The 20,289-nt window shown below is 38.0% G+C and overlaps 1 protein-coding gene across 1 annotated transcript in view; it reads left to right on the forward strand.

Annotated features, from left to right (window-relative positions):
* LOC122809546 (neurogenic locus notch homolog protein 1-like) overlaps positions 1 to 20,289 on the forward strand; it is a 2,715,638-nt gene that overhangs the window by 2,474,981 nt on the left and 220,368 nt on the right. The window contains exon 19 of the mRNA XM_044081127.1: positions 10,101 to 10,249. Coding sequence (XP_043937062.1) covers positions 10,101 to 10,249 — 149 coding nt within the window. The remainder of the gene's footprint in view (positions 1 to 10,100; positions 10,250 to 20,289) is intronic.

The raw sequence follows: 20,289 nt of genomic DNA on the forward strand, positions 1-20,289 counted from the left end.
GGCAGACTGAATCACCAGCAAAACATAAAAAGGGTGGGGGGTATAAATGAAGAGGACTTTACTAACAAGAAAAACATATACCAAATTATACGTACAGAAATTAATAAAATTAAAAAGTTTGAACTTACCAACAAGATGAACATAGGATATCCTGCCATGCAGGAAGAAAAGGTGAGTGAGCTAGTGTGCCAGATATGAAAATCATCAGCAGTGTCAGCATGCAGGGCCAACACAGTGATGCACTCTCATGCATCACATACTACCTGGTAGTTGATGGAATAGTAGCCCTTCCTGTTCCAGTACCATTTTCCCCATGGTCCAGTAGGGGGCCCCAATGGCAACATGGGTGCAATCTGTTGCATCAAGCTCCTCTGGAAAATGTGGCTTAGTCCAGAGGTGACACTGAGAGATAAATATACTGAACCACATGTGCCAGGAGTATGTCAAGGAACTGCTGAAGTATCCTTGAGGCAGAAGTCTTTACAACACCCAGTGCGTCCTCAGTTTGTATATGAAAGGACCCATTGCAAGTATAGTGAGGGCTGTATACCAAGGTGTCCACAGGTGTAGGTGGACCATTCATCTTCCCAGTCCTCATCTGTGGGCCATGCATTCTCATTAAAGCTCTTAAAATATACATGCCCACTCTGAATCTGTCAAGAATTTCTTGATCAGCAAAGAGATAATGCATTAATCTTTGTCTATATCTGCACCTTCCCGGCCAGTCAGCGCTGCCGGTTGCCTGCAGTTTTGGCTTGGCCAAGACAAGCAACTCAGGATGAGAAATTGCCAGGCAGGCAGTTAAAGCAAGTTATCTTCATCAATTGTAAAACAAATAAAAAAGTCTCATTTGCATAGGTTTTTCTTAAGCTGTCCAGAATAGTTGCATCTAAGTACAAACAGTGTCTAATTATAGTGTTGAAGCTGCATCTTGCTGCTCTCTCTCTACACATAAGTGCAATGACTATGAATACCACCATCACGTCAGCTATAATACTGCTGATGTTACTCCATGTAGTAACTTCATCATGATCAATCATCCCAAAAGCCTTGCACCTATGAGCAGACCAATACTAGTTTTCAGTTTGTCATAGGGGTTATAAATTCACAGCAGTTTGCATTGAAATCCTTCCCTTAAGCCATGCTGAAAATCATACATAAATGTATTTTCTTCTTAGTATATTTTTAATTGCTTCACCCTTCAGTTGTTCATATATTTTAAAAGTGTTAACAAAGCTACAATAATATACTACTTTTTATTTATTCTTTAATTTGTATCTGTTTGCAACTTGTTTAAGAACACTGGACAAAAGTTTCCCTTTTCATGGATGACCTAAAAGCACTATCTGACAAAGTGACTTGCCCAGAATCACACAGCAAGCAGATGTAGGGAGAAGGAATTGAACCATGTACCCTTGACTACAGGAAGCAGTTGTCAGCAGGTCAGAGCCTTAATCCTGTACATTAACTGTGCAAAGTTCTTGTCCATATCTTTCTCGACCATATTTTTCCCATGCTTTTCAAACACTGGTAACCAAAAGTGCTTCTTTCCATTCTTCTGGAAATCTCTGTCAAAATATAATCATTAAATGCAACTAAAAGTTCAAAGTTCCGAAACTTAAATTCAAAACCACCTGAATTCACAAATGGATGAGTAGGTCTTCTAATAGCTGCATAAACCTGAGGAACATCTATTAAAAGCTAGAAAGAAACAGAAAATGTAATTGAAGGTAGCTAAAATATTCCAATCACTGCCTTATTAAAATGCTTCATAAATGGTAATGTAAGGAAAAGAGAAATTGAAACATTAGCAAGTTTTAAGTTTGAAGCATTAGACAAGTCAACAAGGGTGGCTTAGTTGCTGTTGAAAAGATCATTATTTACAGAGAATGAATGAGTTGCTTAATAATAAAATTGTTTACCAGAAAGTTGGATTTAATTATTTTAGTCATGTAGTCATTACTGTGACTGTAAGATCAGTGCTTGTTTATATAGTGGTCCCTTATCAGAGATATTTTATTCTTACATTAAGAGCAGTGTGTTTCTATGTGCTCACATGAATGGGATCACCCAAGGTGCACAAAAGTGATGAATTCCCTCCATTTAGGCACACTGTAGCGTGCATCAGTTATAATACAAAACCTATATTTAATATTATAGATTTTATGTCAAAGTCATTTGTTAGAAAGACATGGTTTTATATAGCAATAACCCACGCCTGGGTGTGGGTAATTACTATACGGGTGGCGAGGTGGTTTGGTCCCAGGGCCGAGAAACCAACCGAGCCAAAGCGGCCAATTTTACACTTACCACCCAGAAGAAGTTCAGAATATTATTATTATATACAATTACGAAGAAGAAAAACTAACTATTTTTTGGGGGATCATGGTATAATAAATGATATCCCAGAACTGTTGGTTAACGTCTGAAATACTGTTAATGATAAGGATATTTTCCTTACCACAGATTACGTCAGTTCTTTACAGATCAGTATTACACATGAAGAAAGATTAAGGACCCACAGTGGTTATTTATTATCTTGTCTAGAAATTTGTTAGCATGTGCATATTATTTTGAGTTAATACTTAGCAATATGTTTTGAGCTCAATCAAGAATATTATTTATAAAGATGTGGACTAGTCATGAGTACTCCCATTCCCCCAGTTATATTTCTGCTTATATTGTCTTTGAAGAGAAAGTAAGAAACATTACTGACATTGTAAGAAAATATAATATGTTTTGCTCATTTCACTGATGATGCAGTTGGGTGTTCTGTCATGATGAAAGTAGATTAATGAATTTTATTGCATTTTTGAAAAAATGTTATGAATCTTCAAAGATTAGCTATATTTATTCTAGAAACTGGATGTTAACTTTCAAGTAAACTGTGTACAAAGGAAACTGATGTACAGTAGTTACCACCTCTGACATGTCCTGAAAATACCTCTTATGAAGGTTATTGTAATCAAGATATTTTAAAAGACAGCAATTATGTTAGCATTTGTACCTTGTTAATCTTATGAAAGAGGAAGGTTAGAGAAAGGTATATCAAACCCATTTAAGCAGCAGCAGTGTCAACATTAAGTCTTCTGCCTGAAGAAAAAAAATGCATAAAATGCATACGATTAAGCAAGCAGATCACGTAAAAAGTATTGGGACACAGGAATGACAAATTCTGTGGTTGCTGAAATTCTTAGTAATAGAGCTGTGTTCTTGTATAAAAGGGTGTGCAACCTAAAGGAATATTTAAGTAAAGTACTATAATACAATGAATACCTAAAAATGAGGGAAATTGTCATGGAACTTTCAAATGTAGGAAGTCTTCAGCGTGTTCATGTATTCATGTAACTAATTTGTTTGCTGATCTAGAGTCTTGCTTTAAGTGTTTTTATGCAGTTTTTTTATTGTTGACTGGGTTACTCCCAATAGGCCAGTTGCCTCTTTTCAGAAGAAAACCAAGGGAATATTCATACTGACTAGGGGAACTATGGCCAAGGCATTTGGGAATTTCCCCTAAGAGCACTGGGATGTTTTACAAGCACATGAACTCCCACCAGCTCAAGCAGATGGGGCTTTGGTTTAACATCTCATCCAAAGGATGCCACACTGGGTAGGGGAACTCCACCCCTCCCCCATACTGCACTGTAGTGCCTGTATAGGGAAATTAATCCAACTCCCTAGAGTGGGAATAAAATCCATAGCCTTTTGATCTTCCAGTACCAAAGGCAAGTGTGCAACCTGCTGAACTACTGAGATTGCTCTAATATGCAGATTTTACTTTGGTATTCCTAGCGCATATAATTACTTATACTTGCTCAGCATATTATATTGGTTAGACTGAGCATAGTTTTCTTTTTTAAGAATTAGAGAACACTTTTTATGTTATTAGGAATCATAAACTAAAAAATCTTTAAGCTAGACATTTTGGAATTTAGTTTAGCTGACAGCAGTTGATTGCAAACCCTACAAATCCTATGGTTTTATATAAAACAAAATAGCTGCTGAATTTTGACTTCACAAAGTGCTTAGGATTTAATGATGCTGTTGGTTTAAATGTGTTTTAAAAGGAAAATGATTAGGAGAGTTTTAAGAAATGTAATATCCCTCTCTCTTAAATTTAATTAGTTATCAATCTCTTGTAGTTGCCTCTGATCTTTTTACTAATACTATTTAAGTGGAATAGTGTGGGAAGAAATTTTGTATAGTGACCTGCAGAATTACTTTTGCTGCCTCTGCTTGTCTTAATGAACATTTCTCACTTTTAGCCTTGCAGCTGTAGTATTCTTAGTATTGTATTTGATACCAAATAAACTCAACCACTGGCTCGTTCATCCAGCAGTAGGATCCAGTCCTCCGGCTTCCTTCTGTCAAGTACTTTTTCTATATTTCTTACCGTAACTCATCAGATACCTTCCATCTTCTTGAATTATTTCCTTTACACGCTAAGATTTTGTTCCACTCCTTACACAGCATTCTGTATACATTCTTTATTTTTATAAAATGCATCCCAGTTTACTTTAGTCTCATCATTAAACTTTCTAACTGTTCAATTGAAAGCTGCATTATACATATTTTTAAAATCATTCCTGATGTTCTTTCGACTTTTCCTTAATTATTTCTTTCTTACTTCTTTAACTTCCTTATAAAATTACAGTAGCTGCCTCTTATACCTCTTAATTTACGCATCCATAAATTGTAAAAAGTACATCTTAGATATCTTTAGTGTTACATTTACATTTTTAAACACCTTTATTGAATTATCACTTGTGATGTAGGCATATTTACATTTATATAAAGTTAATCAAACTGTATTAACAAGTTAACATTAATAAACATTATGCTTCACATATACTGCTATGTAACACATAACCTAAGAAACATTATATCAATTATTCAATTCCTGCCCCTTTCTTAAACAAGAAACATCTTTGTTAAACCATCACTTATGACATAAGTAATCATGCATTTATATATAAATGAAAACAAACCACACCAACACAATCCTAGTTGCAAGCATTTTACATCACATACTATACTGACACACTCCCAGTTGCAAACATTATACATCACTTATAATCCACCCAATCATTTTCAGTCATACAAGCTAATTTAAGTCCTGCCTTCTTTTAAACCTCATTCCTCCCCTGTTATGTAGTGTTCCCCCAATTCCTATTTTTTTCCTATGTAGTTTGCTCTTACCTTTTACTAAAGATCTCAATTCCAGTTAATTTATCTCCGTTATTATATTCACTACTTCTAATACAGTTGGTTTAGATTTTGATTTCCATTTTCTAGTAACTGTTTTTTGGCAGCCACAATAATTAGAGACAGCAAGGCCTTACCATGTCTGTGCAATTTCCAATTCTGTACCATAGCTCAGAAAAATCATCTCCCTTGTCACACCAATCTGGCCACCCAGCACCTTCAACAGTGCATCCTGCAGGGAATCCTTAGAGTCTGCCAACTCATTGCACTCCCAGAAAATATGTTCCCAATTAACTCTTTATTCCCCATCACACCTCCAACATTTGCTATCTACCTGAAGAAAAATTCTTTGGAGTCTACTTGGAGTATAAAAATATCTATGTAAACATTTCCAAACAAAAGTCCTACATTTTTTAGACTTTTTGCATATTTGGGAGACATACATATAACTTCCCATTGTTTCTTTGTGAATTGTTTATTCAATCTCTCTTCCCAATCTTTTCTAACTTCCTCTGAATGAGTCTTCTAGTTATCATGCAATATTTCATATGCTTTACTAATTATAAATCTTTAATGGCAGCTTTTGTTCTAGAGTCTATTAAAACTCTACCAGTGCAGGTCTTTTGCTTAGGACCCCCCTCCCCCATTTCTTTATATTTGCCTATACTCTGATATCAATTCTTGATCAGGAAGGAAATCTCTAACCTGCAGTCCAAATAAATTCTTGGCATCTTCCCATTCTATCATCTTTCCCTCTCCAGTTATTTGCACCCAATACCTTTGTTCCTTTGCCAGTTTTCTCCAATAAATTTCAGACCCCTCTTGCCTATTGTCTATACCCCTAATTGCAGTCATCCCTATTAGCAGAATCTCCTTTCTCCATTCCCGTGTTGGCTTATGTCTATTTTCGGCTACTTTATGGATATAATATTCTGTATGATTATTGTTCTCCTTAAAGGCCTGCATCCAAAATCCCAGCCTCTCCTTGTTTCTTGAGCTTCCCCTCTGTTTCAACATCATCCCTTTCCACTTTGAATTATAACTTTCTGCTTGTGCTATGTAGTGCAGCCTTAACGGTGTGGCTCTGAAATACCCCTTCAAATTAGGTAATCCCAATCTGCCCTGCTATACTGAAAGAATCAGTCAAAGTCAAACTAAACTTTATTGTTATTTAGAACTACACACATTTAGTCTAAATGAAATTTCGGTCATCACCCCAATTCTTGAGATTACAAAGCAAAGTGAAACAACACATACAAGTACAGGAATAAGATAACTGACAAATACAATACTACTCCCAATTCACAAAAGAAAGACCAGAGACATTTACCAACACTCATACACAAAAGATACCTTCTCCTGAGTTAAACTGACTACCCTATTTAAAGTAATACAAAACACACTACAGATTGAAATGCATAAGTTATTTGTCTAATATTGCACTAGAGTTGTTGTACTTCTTTCGGCTTTTCCCAGTTAGGGGTCACCACAGCAGAACTCCAGTCCGCTAATGATTGGCAGTAGATTTTTACAGTGCCGAGGTGCCAGCCCGATGCCCAACCTTCAACAAAGGCACACCCATTCACGCATGTCTTTCGAACGCCAAATAATACTGACTGTGGATATAATAAATAAATATTGCACTTACTTAGAATATATGTAAGTATATATTGTACAAATAAATAAAAATTGACTTATGTGTCCAGACGTTTGGGACTAGTGCCGAGTTCAGAAGTCTAATCATTGTAGGGTAGAAACTGTTACTGAATCTTGTAGTTCTGCAGCAGATGCTGCGACATCTCCTTCCTAATTTAGATACTTAAACACTCCATGCGCAGGATGCATATTGTCCTGTATTATTTTAGTGGCCTTCTGAATGCTTCTTGCAGAATAAAGGTGTATCAATGGAAGACTAGAACCTGCTACCTTCTCTGCAACCCTCACCACTCTTTGTAGCACCTTCTTTTCTGTAACTGTTCATAGATTAGTACTAAGCTAACTGCCCTTGTGAGCCATTTTAAGCCTAGCCAATTATCCCTTGTGAGACTCAAATTCTACACCTTGTGTTTGCAAGGCAAACACCTTAACCATTAAGCCACCCTCCCAACCCTTCAACTTCTGTGAAGTTGCAGGTGAGGAGCTTATCCCACTTGACTCTTGCTGTCTTCCCCTCACAGATAAAGTCCTTCAGGTCTTTATTAATTGCTATCCACAACTTCTCCTCTAGTTGATAATATGCCTGACCTATGTATAAGACTAAAGGGACTAAAAATATTTCGACTGCTTGTATCTTACTATCCATATCCATATAACAAAGCTTCCATTTTCTCAGTTTTTGTATTATCTTTTTAGTCTCTTCCTACATATCCTTAGCTGCCACACCAGAATCATTTTTAATCCATACTCTTAAATACTTCATTTATCATATCCCCATAAATAAGAATATTGCCAAACCAATTTCTGAGTGGGTACATAATTTACCACTATTGCCTTTGTTTTAGCTTCATTAATTTTGTATCCTGAAAAGATCTTAAACTGTCTCAAAATGTTCCACAACACTGTAATGTCTCTTTCTGGTTTTGTCAAGTATAAAATAATATCTGCAAATACATGCAGCTTTTCTTGACTACCATACCATTTATATCGTTGAATTTCTGAGTCCCTTACTTTCTTTGCCAATAGTTCTAAATATAATGCAAGTAACAAAGGGGAAAGAGGAACACCCCTGCCCGGTTCCTCGGCTCAAGCAGAAATGATCAAAAACGACCCCACCCACTTTAATTTTCACCTTTGATCCCTCATATATCCTCCTAATCAACCTTATAATTTTTTTTTCAGGAAATGCAAAGGCTTCCATTGCCATGGTCATAAAGTCCTAGCTTACTCTGTCAAATGCTTTCTCTGCATCAAGTCCCACCAACAGTGTTGCATTTACATTTGATACCCAGTGTTATTTGAATCAGCTGAATATGACCAGATTTACAAACCATGTCAGAATCCAGATGTACAAATGTTCTCTTAACTACTATATGTTTTTGAATTAAGTATCGCAATATTAGCCTGCCACATAATACTCAACTACTGTATGTAAAATTAGCCTGCCACATAATACTCTTAACTACTGTATGTTTTTGAATTAAGTATCATAATATGGGTTCATATTACATTATTGAAAAATAACGTAATCAAACCATCAAAAATTTGAAATGGCAGCATTTCGAAGCTTGTATTGTGGGGGGCTGTGCCCCACACCCCCCGCTAAATATATATTCCAACTCCAAGATCGCACTACAGTGAGGAAAGGGTAAATATTCCAATCCTCACTGTACTGCGATCCCACAATGCAATATTCAAAATAGGTTCATAGATAGTCCCTTGCGAGACATTTTAAGCCTAGCCAATTATCCCCTGTGAGATTCAAACTCTGTACTTTGTGTTTGTAAGGCAAACACCTTAACCATTAGGCCACCCTCCCAACCCTCTGAAACCATTTTGAAGTTCTGATGATTCGATTACATTATCTTTCAATAATGTAATAGAACCCTCATAATATTAGCCTGCCATATAATCCTGTTAACTACTGCATGATTTTGAATTAAGTATTGCAATATTAGCATGCCACATGATACTCTTAACTAACTGAATTAATCATGAAATAGAAGTGTTTCCTTATTACTTCATATTGTACTTTACACTTTGAAGTTTATTATTTTGTAATGGACACTTTTTTAGTCAGTTAAAAATGCTGCAAAACCAAAGCTAACTTATCTGGTCAGATTTTGTACTTGATATTTTAAATGTCTGAAATTCATTCCTTACTGTTGAAGCCAGTCAGAAGTTTAAAAATGATTTTGTAAACTTGCTGTTTTCAAAGGTTTTTCTCTGAAAAACTTAATTGCAAACAAAATTCTGACATTCTTTGGGGAGAAGGTGTCTGACTTAAATGGAAAAAAATAAATAAATAAAAAGTAAAGGTAATTTTACCCTGGAAATCAGCCCCCTGAAAAGCGATATAGTAATATGAAGGTAAGATTGACAAGAGTTCAAAGCTTAACCCTAGGATGCTGGAAGTAAGGGTTCTTGGTTATAGGTATTAGAAGTCCAGGTTTCTCACTAACTTGAGTTCTGGAGATGAGACCAGTCGATGAAAGAAGTAAATGTTGCAGAAAAGTAAGATAAGCCAGGAGGTAACGTGAATATTAATTCTACTTTTAAATATTGCAAACACCAATTTAATATTCACCTTTCTCACTCATGGCTCATTATAAACACTAGAATTAAGAACCTGTTTTGGAAAATGTACTGTATAATTTTACACTTTCGCTTTAAATTTATTGCATGTAGTCACATGGCCGTATGGTGTCTTTTCATAAACAAACTTTAGTGTCTTTAAATGAAGCGTGGTTTCTGCATAGTTTTGTTTATAAAAGGCACCTGTCTGTCAAAGTTACAGCCCCAGTTGCAATTCCTGTCATTTCCCTCTTGTTCCTTGCTTGCCAGACAGAGGTTCACTTTGTCAGACCTAAAAAAACTCTGATGTGACATTAAGGAACTTTATGCTCAGTGAGAGTGATAACACAGGCTAGCAGACATCTCCACAGTTTTTTTATATATCTGCAATTATTTTGTCAGAGAGTACTGTGACTGCATTGTTATAATGCTAGGCAAGCATGTTTGCATATCATATTATTTAAGAGACAACCATACAAATCACTTTTTTGTGGGATTGGACACTGCATAACTACTACTGATAACATATTTTGATATATCTGAATAAAAGTTTAGATATAAACATTTTTTCCATAAAACATATTGTAATATACAATGTACCACAGAACTAATATTGCCTTTTTTCCCCTCTGGACAGTGTGGTAATTTCATCATTTTAATTTCAGACACCACTGGATGGACTAGGAAGTGGTATCTGTCCTGAAGGAAGTTTCTGTCCAGATGGTTCTGCAATTCCATCTCCTTGTCCACCAGGCACATACAGTAACATCACTGGACTGAAGAGGGTAGAGCAATGTGCTGATTGCCCACCAGGGTATGTCTGTAACACAGAAATAATGCGCTCCAAAAACTGACTTGTATACTCCTGTCAAGCACAGTATACTACAAATTATAGTTTGCCTATGTCTTCAGTATTATGTAAATAGTTTTGTGTTGCCACTAGTTTAATTTGCGCAGATTTTAAGGGTTTGTAGTACATTTAATTTGTATGACTGTTTACGTTTTTTCAGTGCTATGGCAGAAAATGATTACATTCCAAAGTTAGACCACATTAAAATTCATGAAAGGAGTAGTATTTTATTTTCAATATTTCCAAAAACTGATCTCCTTTGCACCTACTACATACTCAAGATTACGTCATGATTTAATGTATATGAAAGTATCTAGCCTGCACCAGTGCTTTAGATGGACAGAGCCCTAACTATAGCCCAGGCAACTCATGTTCTATTAATGGCTCAGATGGTTGACAGCACAGGTGGGGATGATGGCAATTCTCATTCTGAGGAGGGTACATGCACTTGGGGCACACTTTATGGTTGATCCTTGGGGAGGGGCCTGTGGCCATCTTAATGCAGAGAAGGGATAATATGGCAGCAATGCCCACTGCACATCTTTTCCTGGGATGGGATGGGTGTGCCCTTGGTCAGGAATGTAGGCAGTGTAATACTGCCCCAGGGTACTTCAGTCTCCTCAGCAGCCCCAACCATGGGTGAGAGCAAGTCTGGACAAGGACAGTCTGGTTCATCAGACCCAGTTTAGGAGTACAGGGCTTAGGGAACAGCTGAGGGGAGACTGAAAAATGTAAGAAAGAAAAAAAAAATGTGTGCATTGATAGCATATTTATTTGCAAGTTTATTGTTATTAGCTAAGTTTCTTCCTTGGCTGTTGGAGCTATGTTCTTGTTCTTCATTGATCAGACTTCTGTTTTCTGTTTGGAGATTAGAATGTTATAAGTCTTTATACACAAGATAGTGTAGTCACTACTGCTCAATGTTCCAATGAGTTATTCACTACTTGTATGAGTAATTCACCTGTTTCAATGAGTAATTCTCTTTCCTATGAGTTATTCAATATTTTTATAAAATGGTACCTTTGTCCTTTCTCCAATAACATCATCTTGACTTTCTCTCCTATTTCTGTTGATTGGAATTGGATGGTCCTATTTGACAATTACTTCGGTTTCAGTGATTGTTTCTGATGCATATATTGCAGTGTTTGTGGTTTCCATTGTGTCACACTTCTATTTTTCTCCACCTACAGCCATATTGAAAATCTAATCAAAACCATCTCAAATGCAAACAAAACATAACAATGTAAGTAATAACTGCAGCAATATAACATTAAATCAAACCATCCTAACAATGCAGAAATTAAAATTTCACTAAAATTCACCAGATATCATCTGCATCTCATTACTTCTGACAGTTTACCTGCATAATAATGGATATCCTTTGACAGATCAACAGGAAGAAATTTCCAGTAACTAAACATTAAAGCAGTTACAATCAGAGACAACTGTGTAAGCCAGTGATATACCCGTGTGCCCCACTTTATTCTAGCAGTCAGAATTAACACTGGCAGCAGAGGAATAGATACTGTTAAAGCAAAAACTGCCACAACGTGTGTTCAAGCCTGTAGAGCTGAGCTACTAGGGCAGTTTCAAATCACATGAAGTAGGTAGTTTTTAGAGGTCTGGTACAGAAAGAGCTAACTCTTTTTGTTAAAATACCGGATGGGGGGTTATTACCACAAATGTATTTATTTATTTATTGACATTTGATTACCGGGAAAGTCTGATTGGGTAGAAGCTGATTTTCAGTGAAGGCCAAGGGAGAAAAGCTCCAAATTATTAAAAATATTTTAAGAACAATAGTTCTACAATCTTCATAAATATGACAAAAATGAACTTGCTTGTATTTTAACAGCTAACAATGACATATGTCTCCAATAACTTCAAGAAACTAGTACCCTTTCCCAGTCATCCTTTGGAAAGAGGTCAGCACATTGCTGTTTCCGCTTATTCATAGTGGATTGAAATATAGGACTCAGTACCCCTCCTACCACATTAGATACTTCCGAAAGTAACATAGAGGTCAGCAGTGAACATATCATACCCATATGTAAGCTTTCTATCAGTATGGAGACAAGCACAAGGACATCGTGTAAGAGGCTTTTTAGTTGTAAATTCTGCTAAAATCTCATTGTCTCTATGCCTGCTTGTACCCCACAATTTTCAAAACCGAGAAAAGAATGTTTAGCTCCATGACAATGTATCAGCTCTTTAAATTGCTGCAAATAATTGATCACAAAAGAGAATAGCACTTAAATGTAAGCAGGCTTAGCAAATGAAAAAATGTTTATCCGAAGGCCAATCTCCAATATACCAACACCAAGGTCTATGCATCTCAAGGAAAAGGAAAAATCCCAGGAGACTACAACCTCAATCTTCCGATACAAATCCCACAAGTCATGCACTAGAGATTACATACAAGAATGTTCGATGACTTGTGTCCCACAAACAAGCTTGGCTTCCTAATGTTCAGGGCCCCTATACAGGACAGACAGACATAAGAGTCCCCACTCCAAGCAGGTTGACCAGAAGGTGGTAAGGGCCTTCACTAAATATATTCTTCTAATGCTTACACCATATTCTGCCCAACACTCCATCCATTCATCCTCAACCCCTTTCTCCCATTTTGTACATGAGGTCAGGGTGTCACTTCAACAGTGACAATTATCTTGATCCAAGGTTTACTCCACCGGGTGGCTAGCCCTGCCATGGTAGCTCATCCATACCGTTCAATCACACACACACACTTGCACCTCTGGCCAATTTAGAGTGTTCAGTCCACCTACTGTATGTCTTTGGAATGTGGGAGGAAACCAGAGCACCAGGAGGAAACCCACGGGACTACAGGGAGGGCATGCAGACTCTGCCAAACACTGATCCCACTAAATCCTTACTTAATAACTTTTTAACAAGCCACCTATCTTATCTTCAAGATCCTCTCTCTCAACTGTACAAATTTTCACAGAATGTCCAAATTTTTGTCTCATACTTTTGGTCCATTTTTTTATGAAGTTTGTGATTTTCTGGCAAATTAGTGGCAAATCATTTAAAACTGTAGTTTGAAATTAATGAGACATTTGAGTTTCAGACTTCATACACTTTAGAAAATGTATGCTAATACAAAACCTGTTATTTTTATCAACTTTCTAAGTTTGTAAGAATCATACTTAAAAAGTGTCCCTATTTTTGAGCCTTTGTCCCACTCTTATTTATGGCTTTGTCCAGATTTCTTGCTCTAAGAGGGTGAGAGGTATGTTCAGGATCTCCCAGGTCCCACACCTTCCCCTCTCCAAACTCCTACCCTGAGAACCCAAGAATCATCCCTAAAACCTTTGCATCATCCCAGGTTGGGTGAGGAATAGATTTGACTGACAAAATGTCAACCAGAGTAGACACCTTAGCATAGTGTGCCGAACTCCCACTTTAACCATAGATGATATCAGTTTTCAGAGTGAAATATAATGAAAGCGGAAATCCTAGTGAAAGTCCTCCATCATTTCTGAACCTCTGAAATCACACTATCCCTGCCTATGGTTGGGAAATCCTTCACTACAAACTGAAACCTGGAAAGAATCATTATATTTATTGCTGAAATCATATCCAGAAAAGGAAGGTGCATTGACTTCTGTCTTGAAAACTTTATTTTGGCTTTTCCTGTTTAGGGGTCGCCACAGTGAAACTGGTCTGCTAATGATTAGCAATGGATTTTTATGGTACTGAGTTGCCAGCCCGACATCCAACCTTCAAAGAAGGCACACCCATTCATACATGCACCTACCTGCATGTCTTTAAATGTCACTCAACCATGGGGAGGACATGCAGACTCCACACAGAAGGCACTCCAGCCAAGAATCGAACAGGAGACCCTCTTGCTGTGAGGTGACAACGCTAACCACTGCACCACCATGGCTACTGACTTCTGTCTTGAAAACATTCTCCTATATTCTAGATTCAAGTAGTCCATGCTGAAGTAAATACTTTCCCTACAGTTCTATATCTCTTGGATTCCTACGTAATCCTCTTCAGCTCCACACACTGCTCATAATCCCAAATCATATCATGCACTGTATTTTAAGGGGGGGGGGGTCGTTGTGCACTTATTAAAGTAAAGCCTGACCACTTTACCAAAGGTGTGTCCAAAATCCCTGTGATTGCATCAGCACCATCCCAGTATTATGGCAGTCGCCTTCCATCCACACATCTAACACATATTCCTTACTGACTAAAGAGATCTCCCATTCCCACTGGCCCTGGTTCTGGTAAAGACTAAAGGTTTCTACAATTAAAATAAATAACAAAAGAGAAATAATGCATCCCTGACAAGCCCCTCTACCCAGTTCACTTGGAGAACATTGCCAGCTATTTGTGGCAAACTGTGCAAGTGCCTCCTGATAAAGAAACAAGGAGTTCCAACACAATACATTCTTAAAGTGTTCCATATAAATTCCTAAATTATCAAACAACTACCTTATAACATTTTAAAAACAAAACTGCTTTTGGAATATCATCCTGTTCATACAGCTGTCACATATTATACAATGAGCAAACCAAGTCCACACTCCCTTTGTGCCTGATTCTCAATCCTTGCTGAGTATGCTTCACCAACTTGTGGGCTACTTTCCTAAGTCTTCTTTCTAGAAATCTGACTAAGGTCATAGTATCATTGTCAACAAAGAAATCAACCATAAGTTCTGTAGGTGTAATGCATATCTGTCCTCCTCGGGACAAGCAATAATAAAAAACATATACGTGGGTTACGATAATGTCTCCATCCAAATTCCTAACATGCTTATTTAAAGAAAGCCAGTAAGATCCCCAATACCTCCTTCCCATTAGTTTTTGATAGTTAGTGGCCAGGGTCCCTCTTGTAAGGCAGCAGAAAGGATTCTAAGAGGGAGAACGAGAAGTGATCCATAGCTGTATGAGGAGAGGAGATGGGATGACGTGTGTAAATGGTATGTGATGGCTGGAGAAAGGCAATGTGGATCTGAAGAGTCCAAAGAGTCCTGAAAAGAATGGTCACTGTAAGGTAACAAATTTAAGAAAAATAATTAGAGGAGCACTAATGGCTTACTTATTAATTATTATTTAACTCATACAGAGAGAGAGATGAGAGGCTAGAAATGAGTATGGAGCAGTTGTGCATGTGGGAGACATCTAAGTGGAAAGGTACTATATGTAGGTCCCAAAAAGCTGAACTCAAAAGTGATATGGGGGCCAGGCTACACAAGGAAAATAATATGATAAAAAAATAATTACTATGAGGTGGAGGGACAAGGAGGGCAACATGACAAACCAAAATAACAAATATAATGTAATTTTAAAGAAGCTAGATGTTGTTGTGGCTGATGTGGGAAATATGCAAGCCATACTGGGCTACAGGAAAAACTGAATCTGAGCAACTTGAATAAAAATATTGGTGCAAGGACCAAAACTCAGTTGATTAAGAGATAAGTAGACAGCAATGAGAAATACTGGAGGTTGTGTCCAAACATATAAGTGAATGCAGAAACAGATGATGTAGACAACATATACCAAAGGGATATATTTCTAATATTTGGGGTGGCAGAAGGAGTTGGGGGAAAATGATAAAATTTGTGTAGGTTTGGCTCAGCAAGCTGGCTAAGTAAAATGGTGTTTTTCTATAAGTTGACAGATTACACAGGATAGAGAAAAAAAAAACAAAACAAAAAAAAAACAAACAAAAAAATAGCAGACCAAATGCAAAGGGCAGGAATATAATTGCTAAGATAGAATGCCATCAAATGAGAAAACAGATCCTTAGAGAGGCTATCTGAAAGAAGAGTCTGATGATGGACAGTGTGAAAGTTAAGGGTGGCTGAAAACTTTTTGGCACTGGTACTTCTGCACAGTGCTGTGGCATTTGAAGCAAGACTGGGCTGTAGGCCACTTTCTATATCCAGAAATTATAAGAATCAGTTAGGCAGAGCAGGGTACATTATTGCCACACTAGAGAGAAGGCCATTAAGTTTTATGTTGAAATGCTGAGGGACATTTCCTAGCAGCTGGGGAATCAAGATAGGATGAGAAGGAAGTGAAGGTGTGTAGAGAAATGTGTTGCCATAGCAGCAATAAATACAGCAGAGTCAACAGATGGGCCACATGGCACTATCCCCCTTGGGAAGAAGAAGAGTGAGTGACCAATATGGTAATTTGGAAGCAGAACAAAACAGAACTCTGCCAACAGTCTGTACATTGATAGGGAGTCAGCCAGAGAGGGCAGGGAGGTGCTGAGAAGATAAGAATACATGGAAAGATTACTGTTTAAGACTCACTGAGCTGAGAAAAGAACAGTGGTATGGACTAATTGGTGTTTCCTAAGAGGGGGATGATAAGTGAATGGAGTGGCTCACAGGACAAAATAGCCTGAGAAGTGCCTACAGAAGAGAAGTCCACAGTGTTCCAGAACTAGACAGATGTCAGAGATACTAATGGTCACTTAGCTTGATAAAAGGCATGTCAAGCTCAAACTGTGTAATGACAGTAAGGCATGGAAGTGAAATCTAGTAAGTGGAAAGGGCCTAAGACAAATGGTCCTTCACATTGAGTATTCTGTCTTGTGCTCTCTCTGTGCCTCTCTGGTGAGGTGAAGAGAGAAAGGGGAATGGGAAGAGAAACATATAGAGTGTTGTAAAAGAGGTGCAACAAAATGAGAGCTAAGAAGATAAAGTGACAGAAACTTAGGCATCAGACTGAGGTAAGAAAGCTGAATCCCTAATGTGGACACTGGCCTAGTGGGAGACATGGGGGTGATTGCCATAGTAGAGTACTAATTGATGTGTGACAGAGCAGTAAGGGGGGAGACCTAGGGGAGTCAGTAAGGAGAGTTAAATATTATCTAGTAGCAGTTAAGGTGGATGACCAGCAGCAACCTTGGCCTATCTTGTCCAAAGGGAGAGGGAGTACTGGTGCACCCTTGAGGCATGCCTAAAGACTCTTGGGATCCAGCTCCTATGTACTGGAAAGGAGGTCAAGACAAGGGAGTTGGCGCATATGGCAATAAAATGTAGAGGCCTTGAAAATTTTAATAGAATGCAAATGTTGAGGACAATTAAGAGGAAAAGATTAGATATTGTACACATGTATGGAAATAAAGTTATGAGAGATGGAGAGATAAGGAAGGTGCAAAACAAAGTTATAAATGGGTAAGGATGGATTCCACTACAGTAGGAGGAAGAGGAGGAGAGGACCAAGAATACCTTTAAGAGGGAGGGAGGATAGTGGTGGTGGTGGGACAAGAAGGATTTCAGGGATATGTGGCACATGGGTAGTGTACTGAGGCACCTTTAAAGACAGGCTCCTTTTGTGGCCCAAGTGGAGATGAAGCAGAGGAAATGACAGGAGTCACAGAGGCAATTGAAACAGTGAGAGTTGGGGAAACAGAATGATATGGACAGTCCTGTTTAAATTGATTATATAAGAAGGCAAAGTTTAATATGAATATTAGAAAGATTAAAGGACACAAGTCCAACTCACCCTAAATAAGACTAATTTATACTCCATAGATAGCTATACAGCACCCTCTATACATCCCCTTCTAAGCATGACTGCTATCTTAACTCATTAGCTGAAATTCATATTAAACCCAAGACCTTTCTCCTGGGGAGCTTCAATTATCCATCAATAAACAGGCTGACCTACACTGCCAATGGTTGGCATGCCCAGCACTTCCTTGACATTATAAATGCTAACTCTTTTTCACAAATAGTTAACCATCGTACTAGGGAACCCCAGTGTCCTGGATCTGGTCCTCACAAATATGGCCACTTCTTGCACAACTCCATATGTACCATCATGTCTTGTTAAATCAGATCAAATTAATTTAGAAACCTTTTCCTCCTCTGAAGGATCCTATTGCTATAGCTGCTACCTATGCATCTGACTTCTACTCCCACTTAAATGGTTGTATTGATAATGCAATCCCTGCCTGCAACAAATATAAAACCAAACCCCTGTGTTGGAATACCAGTATAAATAAATTATGTAAAAAGAAAAAGAAAGAAAACTGCTTCTCACCAGGAGGGAAACTATTAGTGTCATTAATCTTCTGCTGTACTAGGCAAGTTTCTGTAGTTAAACACTTTAGTGCTTATTTGACTAGTGGCATGCTCACTAACTCAATCAAATAGTGTTGGACTCCCCTATCCCTTCCCCTGAACTTTCTCCCTCCATTCTTCTCTCTTTTTAGCAACTGCTAATATCAAGAGCTGTAAAATTGTACAGAACTAGTAATGCAGCATGTGTTAGGTTGCTATTACACACGTTTTTCTTACCTCTAAGAACTGCCTACTCTTAACTGGTCCACTGTCTTGAGGCACACATTAACTGATTGTTTCTACTGTGGTCTTGTAAGCTGCCTCAAGGTTTCTGCCCACTCCGCTCCCCTACTCTACCCCTAGTTCCACCCACCCCCACATCAATTACATTTATACCTTCCATAATTTCTTCCCTTTTCTGTCTAACCCCCTTCAATCACCCAGACACCTACACCAGTATCCTCCCATCCACTCCATCCTAATTATCTTCTATCTTAATATTTTCCCCTCCTGAATCTTCCTTGTTCTTCTCCTTAACTATAGTACCACAACCTTTTCCTAACATGTACTATACATCAAAACCTTGTACTACATTAACTTCCCTTACCTCCATTCTTCTTTTCCTATCCCACAACACCTCCATATAAACTATATTCCACTCCCCAACGTGTCGCATTAATCTACTGTGACACATTAGCTGTTACACCATATGATAAACCTATACCAACATTCGGAAATATGGAATTATTACTAGTTAACCTTCACATCAACAGCAGAAAACAATTATGTATTGCTGTATTCTACATTCCCCAGGTCAAAACATACCTACTCTGGAAGATCTACTATCTTGGACCACCCTCAATATATCAAATGAAACCATCATTCTTGGCGACACAAATATAAACTGGCAAACTCTCATCTCTGACTCCCCAGTAAATAGTATTAACTTGCACAGGTTTACTCAACTCATCTCTAACCTCACTCATAAGGTAAAAAAACAAACAGAATCAACCCTAGACTGGATACTCATCTCACAACCTCATAAATTCACCAAGGCAGGGACCCTACCCAATACCTTTAGTGACCATCTTCCTGCCTATACCCATAGAACTCAACTTCAAATAGACAAACTGCATTGTTTAAGAACAACTAGGAATCTTACCCATTTCAATGAAAAAGAAATTATGTCTTACCATAACGTTCCATCTGTATTGTTGATCCTCGTTAAGTCATTACGCATGGGTATCGGTTCCGACCTCGGAACCGAGCCAGCCATTTTCCAAGCTCGCGTCAGCTTCAAACTCTTGAGCTAAACTCTTACCCACAATCCCCCTCTCTCCGTTACCTCAGATTGCGTTTGCAAGTCAAAGAAGGTAGAGGCTACCTCTGGTCAAATAAACTAAGAGAACCGGATGGTGAGATCCACTAGAGAACACAGGAGGGGGAAGGATTGAGGGTCATAATGACTGAACGAGGATCAACAATACAGATGGAACGTTACATAACTTCTTTATCTGATATTGTTAATCCTCATTCATTCCTTACACATGGGACAGAGTCCCCAGCTACCTCTATTCCTGGGAGGCTCTCATGGAAGGACATTCCTGAGCACCATAGAACCGAAAGATGCTCTTCCCCTGGAGGCCAAATCCAATTTGTAATGATTGATGAAGGTATGAGGCGTAGCCCAAGTTGCAGCTGCACAGATGTCATGTAAAGAAGCTCTGGCATGGAAGGCAGCAGAAGTTGCCACTGACCTTGTTGAATGAGCTTTCATGGTAGTAGGCAACGAGATATTACGTTGTGTATAAATGAAGGTCACACAGTCCTTCAATCATCTAGCTAATGCGACCTTAGCAACAGCCGATCCTAATCTAGATCCAGAAAAGGCCAAAAATAACTGATCAGATTTACGAAAGGACCTAGTCCTGTTTAAGTAAAAATGGA

Source organism: Protopterus annectens, chromosome 8.part0 (assembly GCF_019279795.1).
Source record: "Protopterus annectens isolate FY-2018-M chromosome 8.part0, PAN1.0, whole genome shotgun sequence".
NCBI classification, from domain to species: Eukaryota; Metazoa; Chordata; order Ceratodontiformes; family Protopteridae; genus Protopterus; species Protopterus annectens.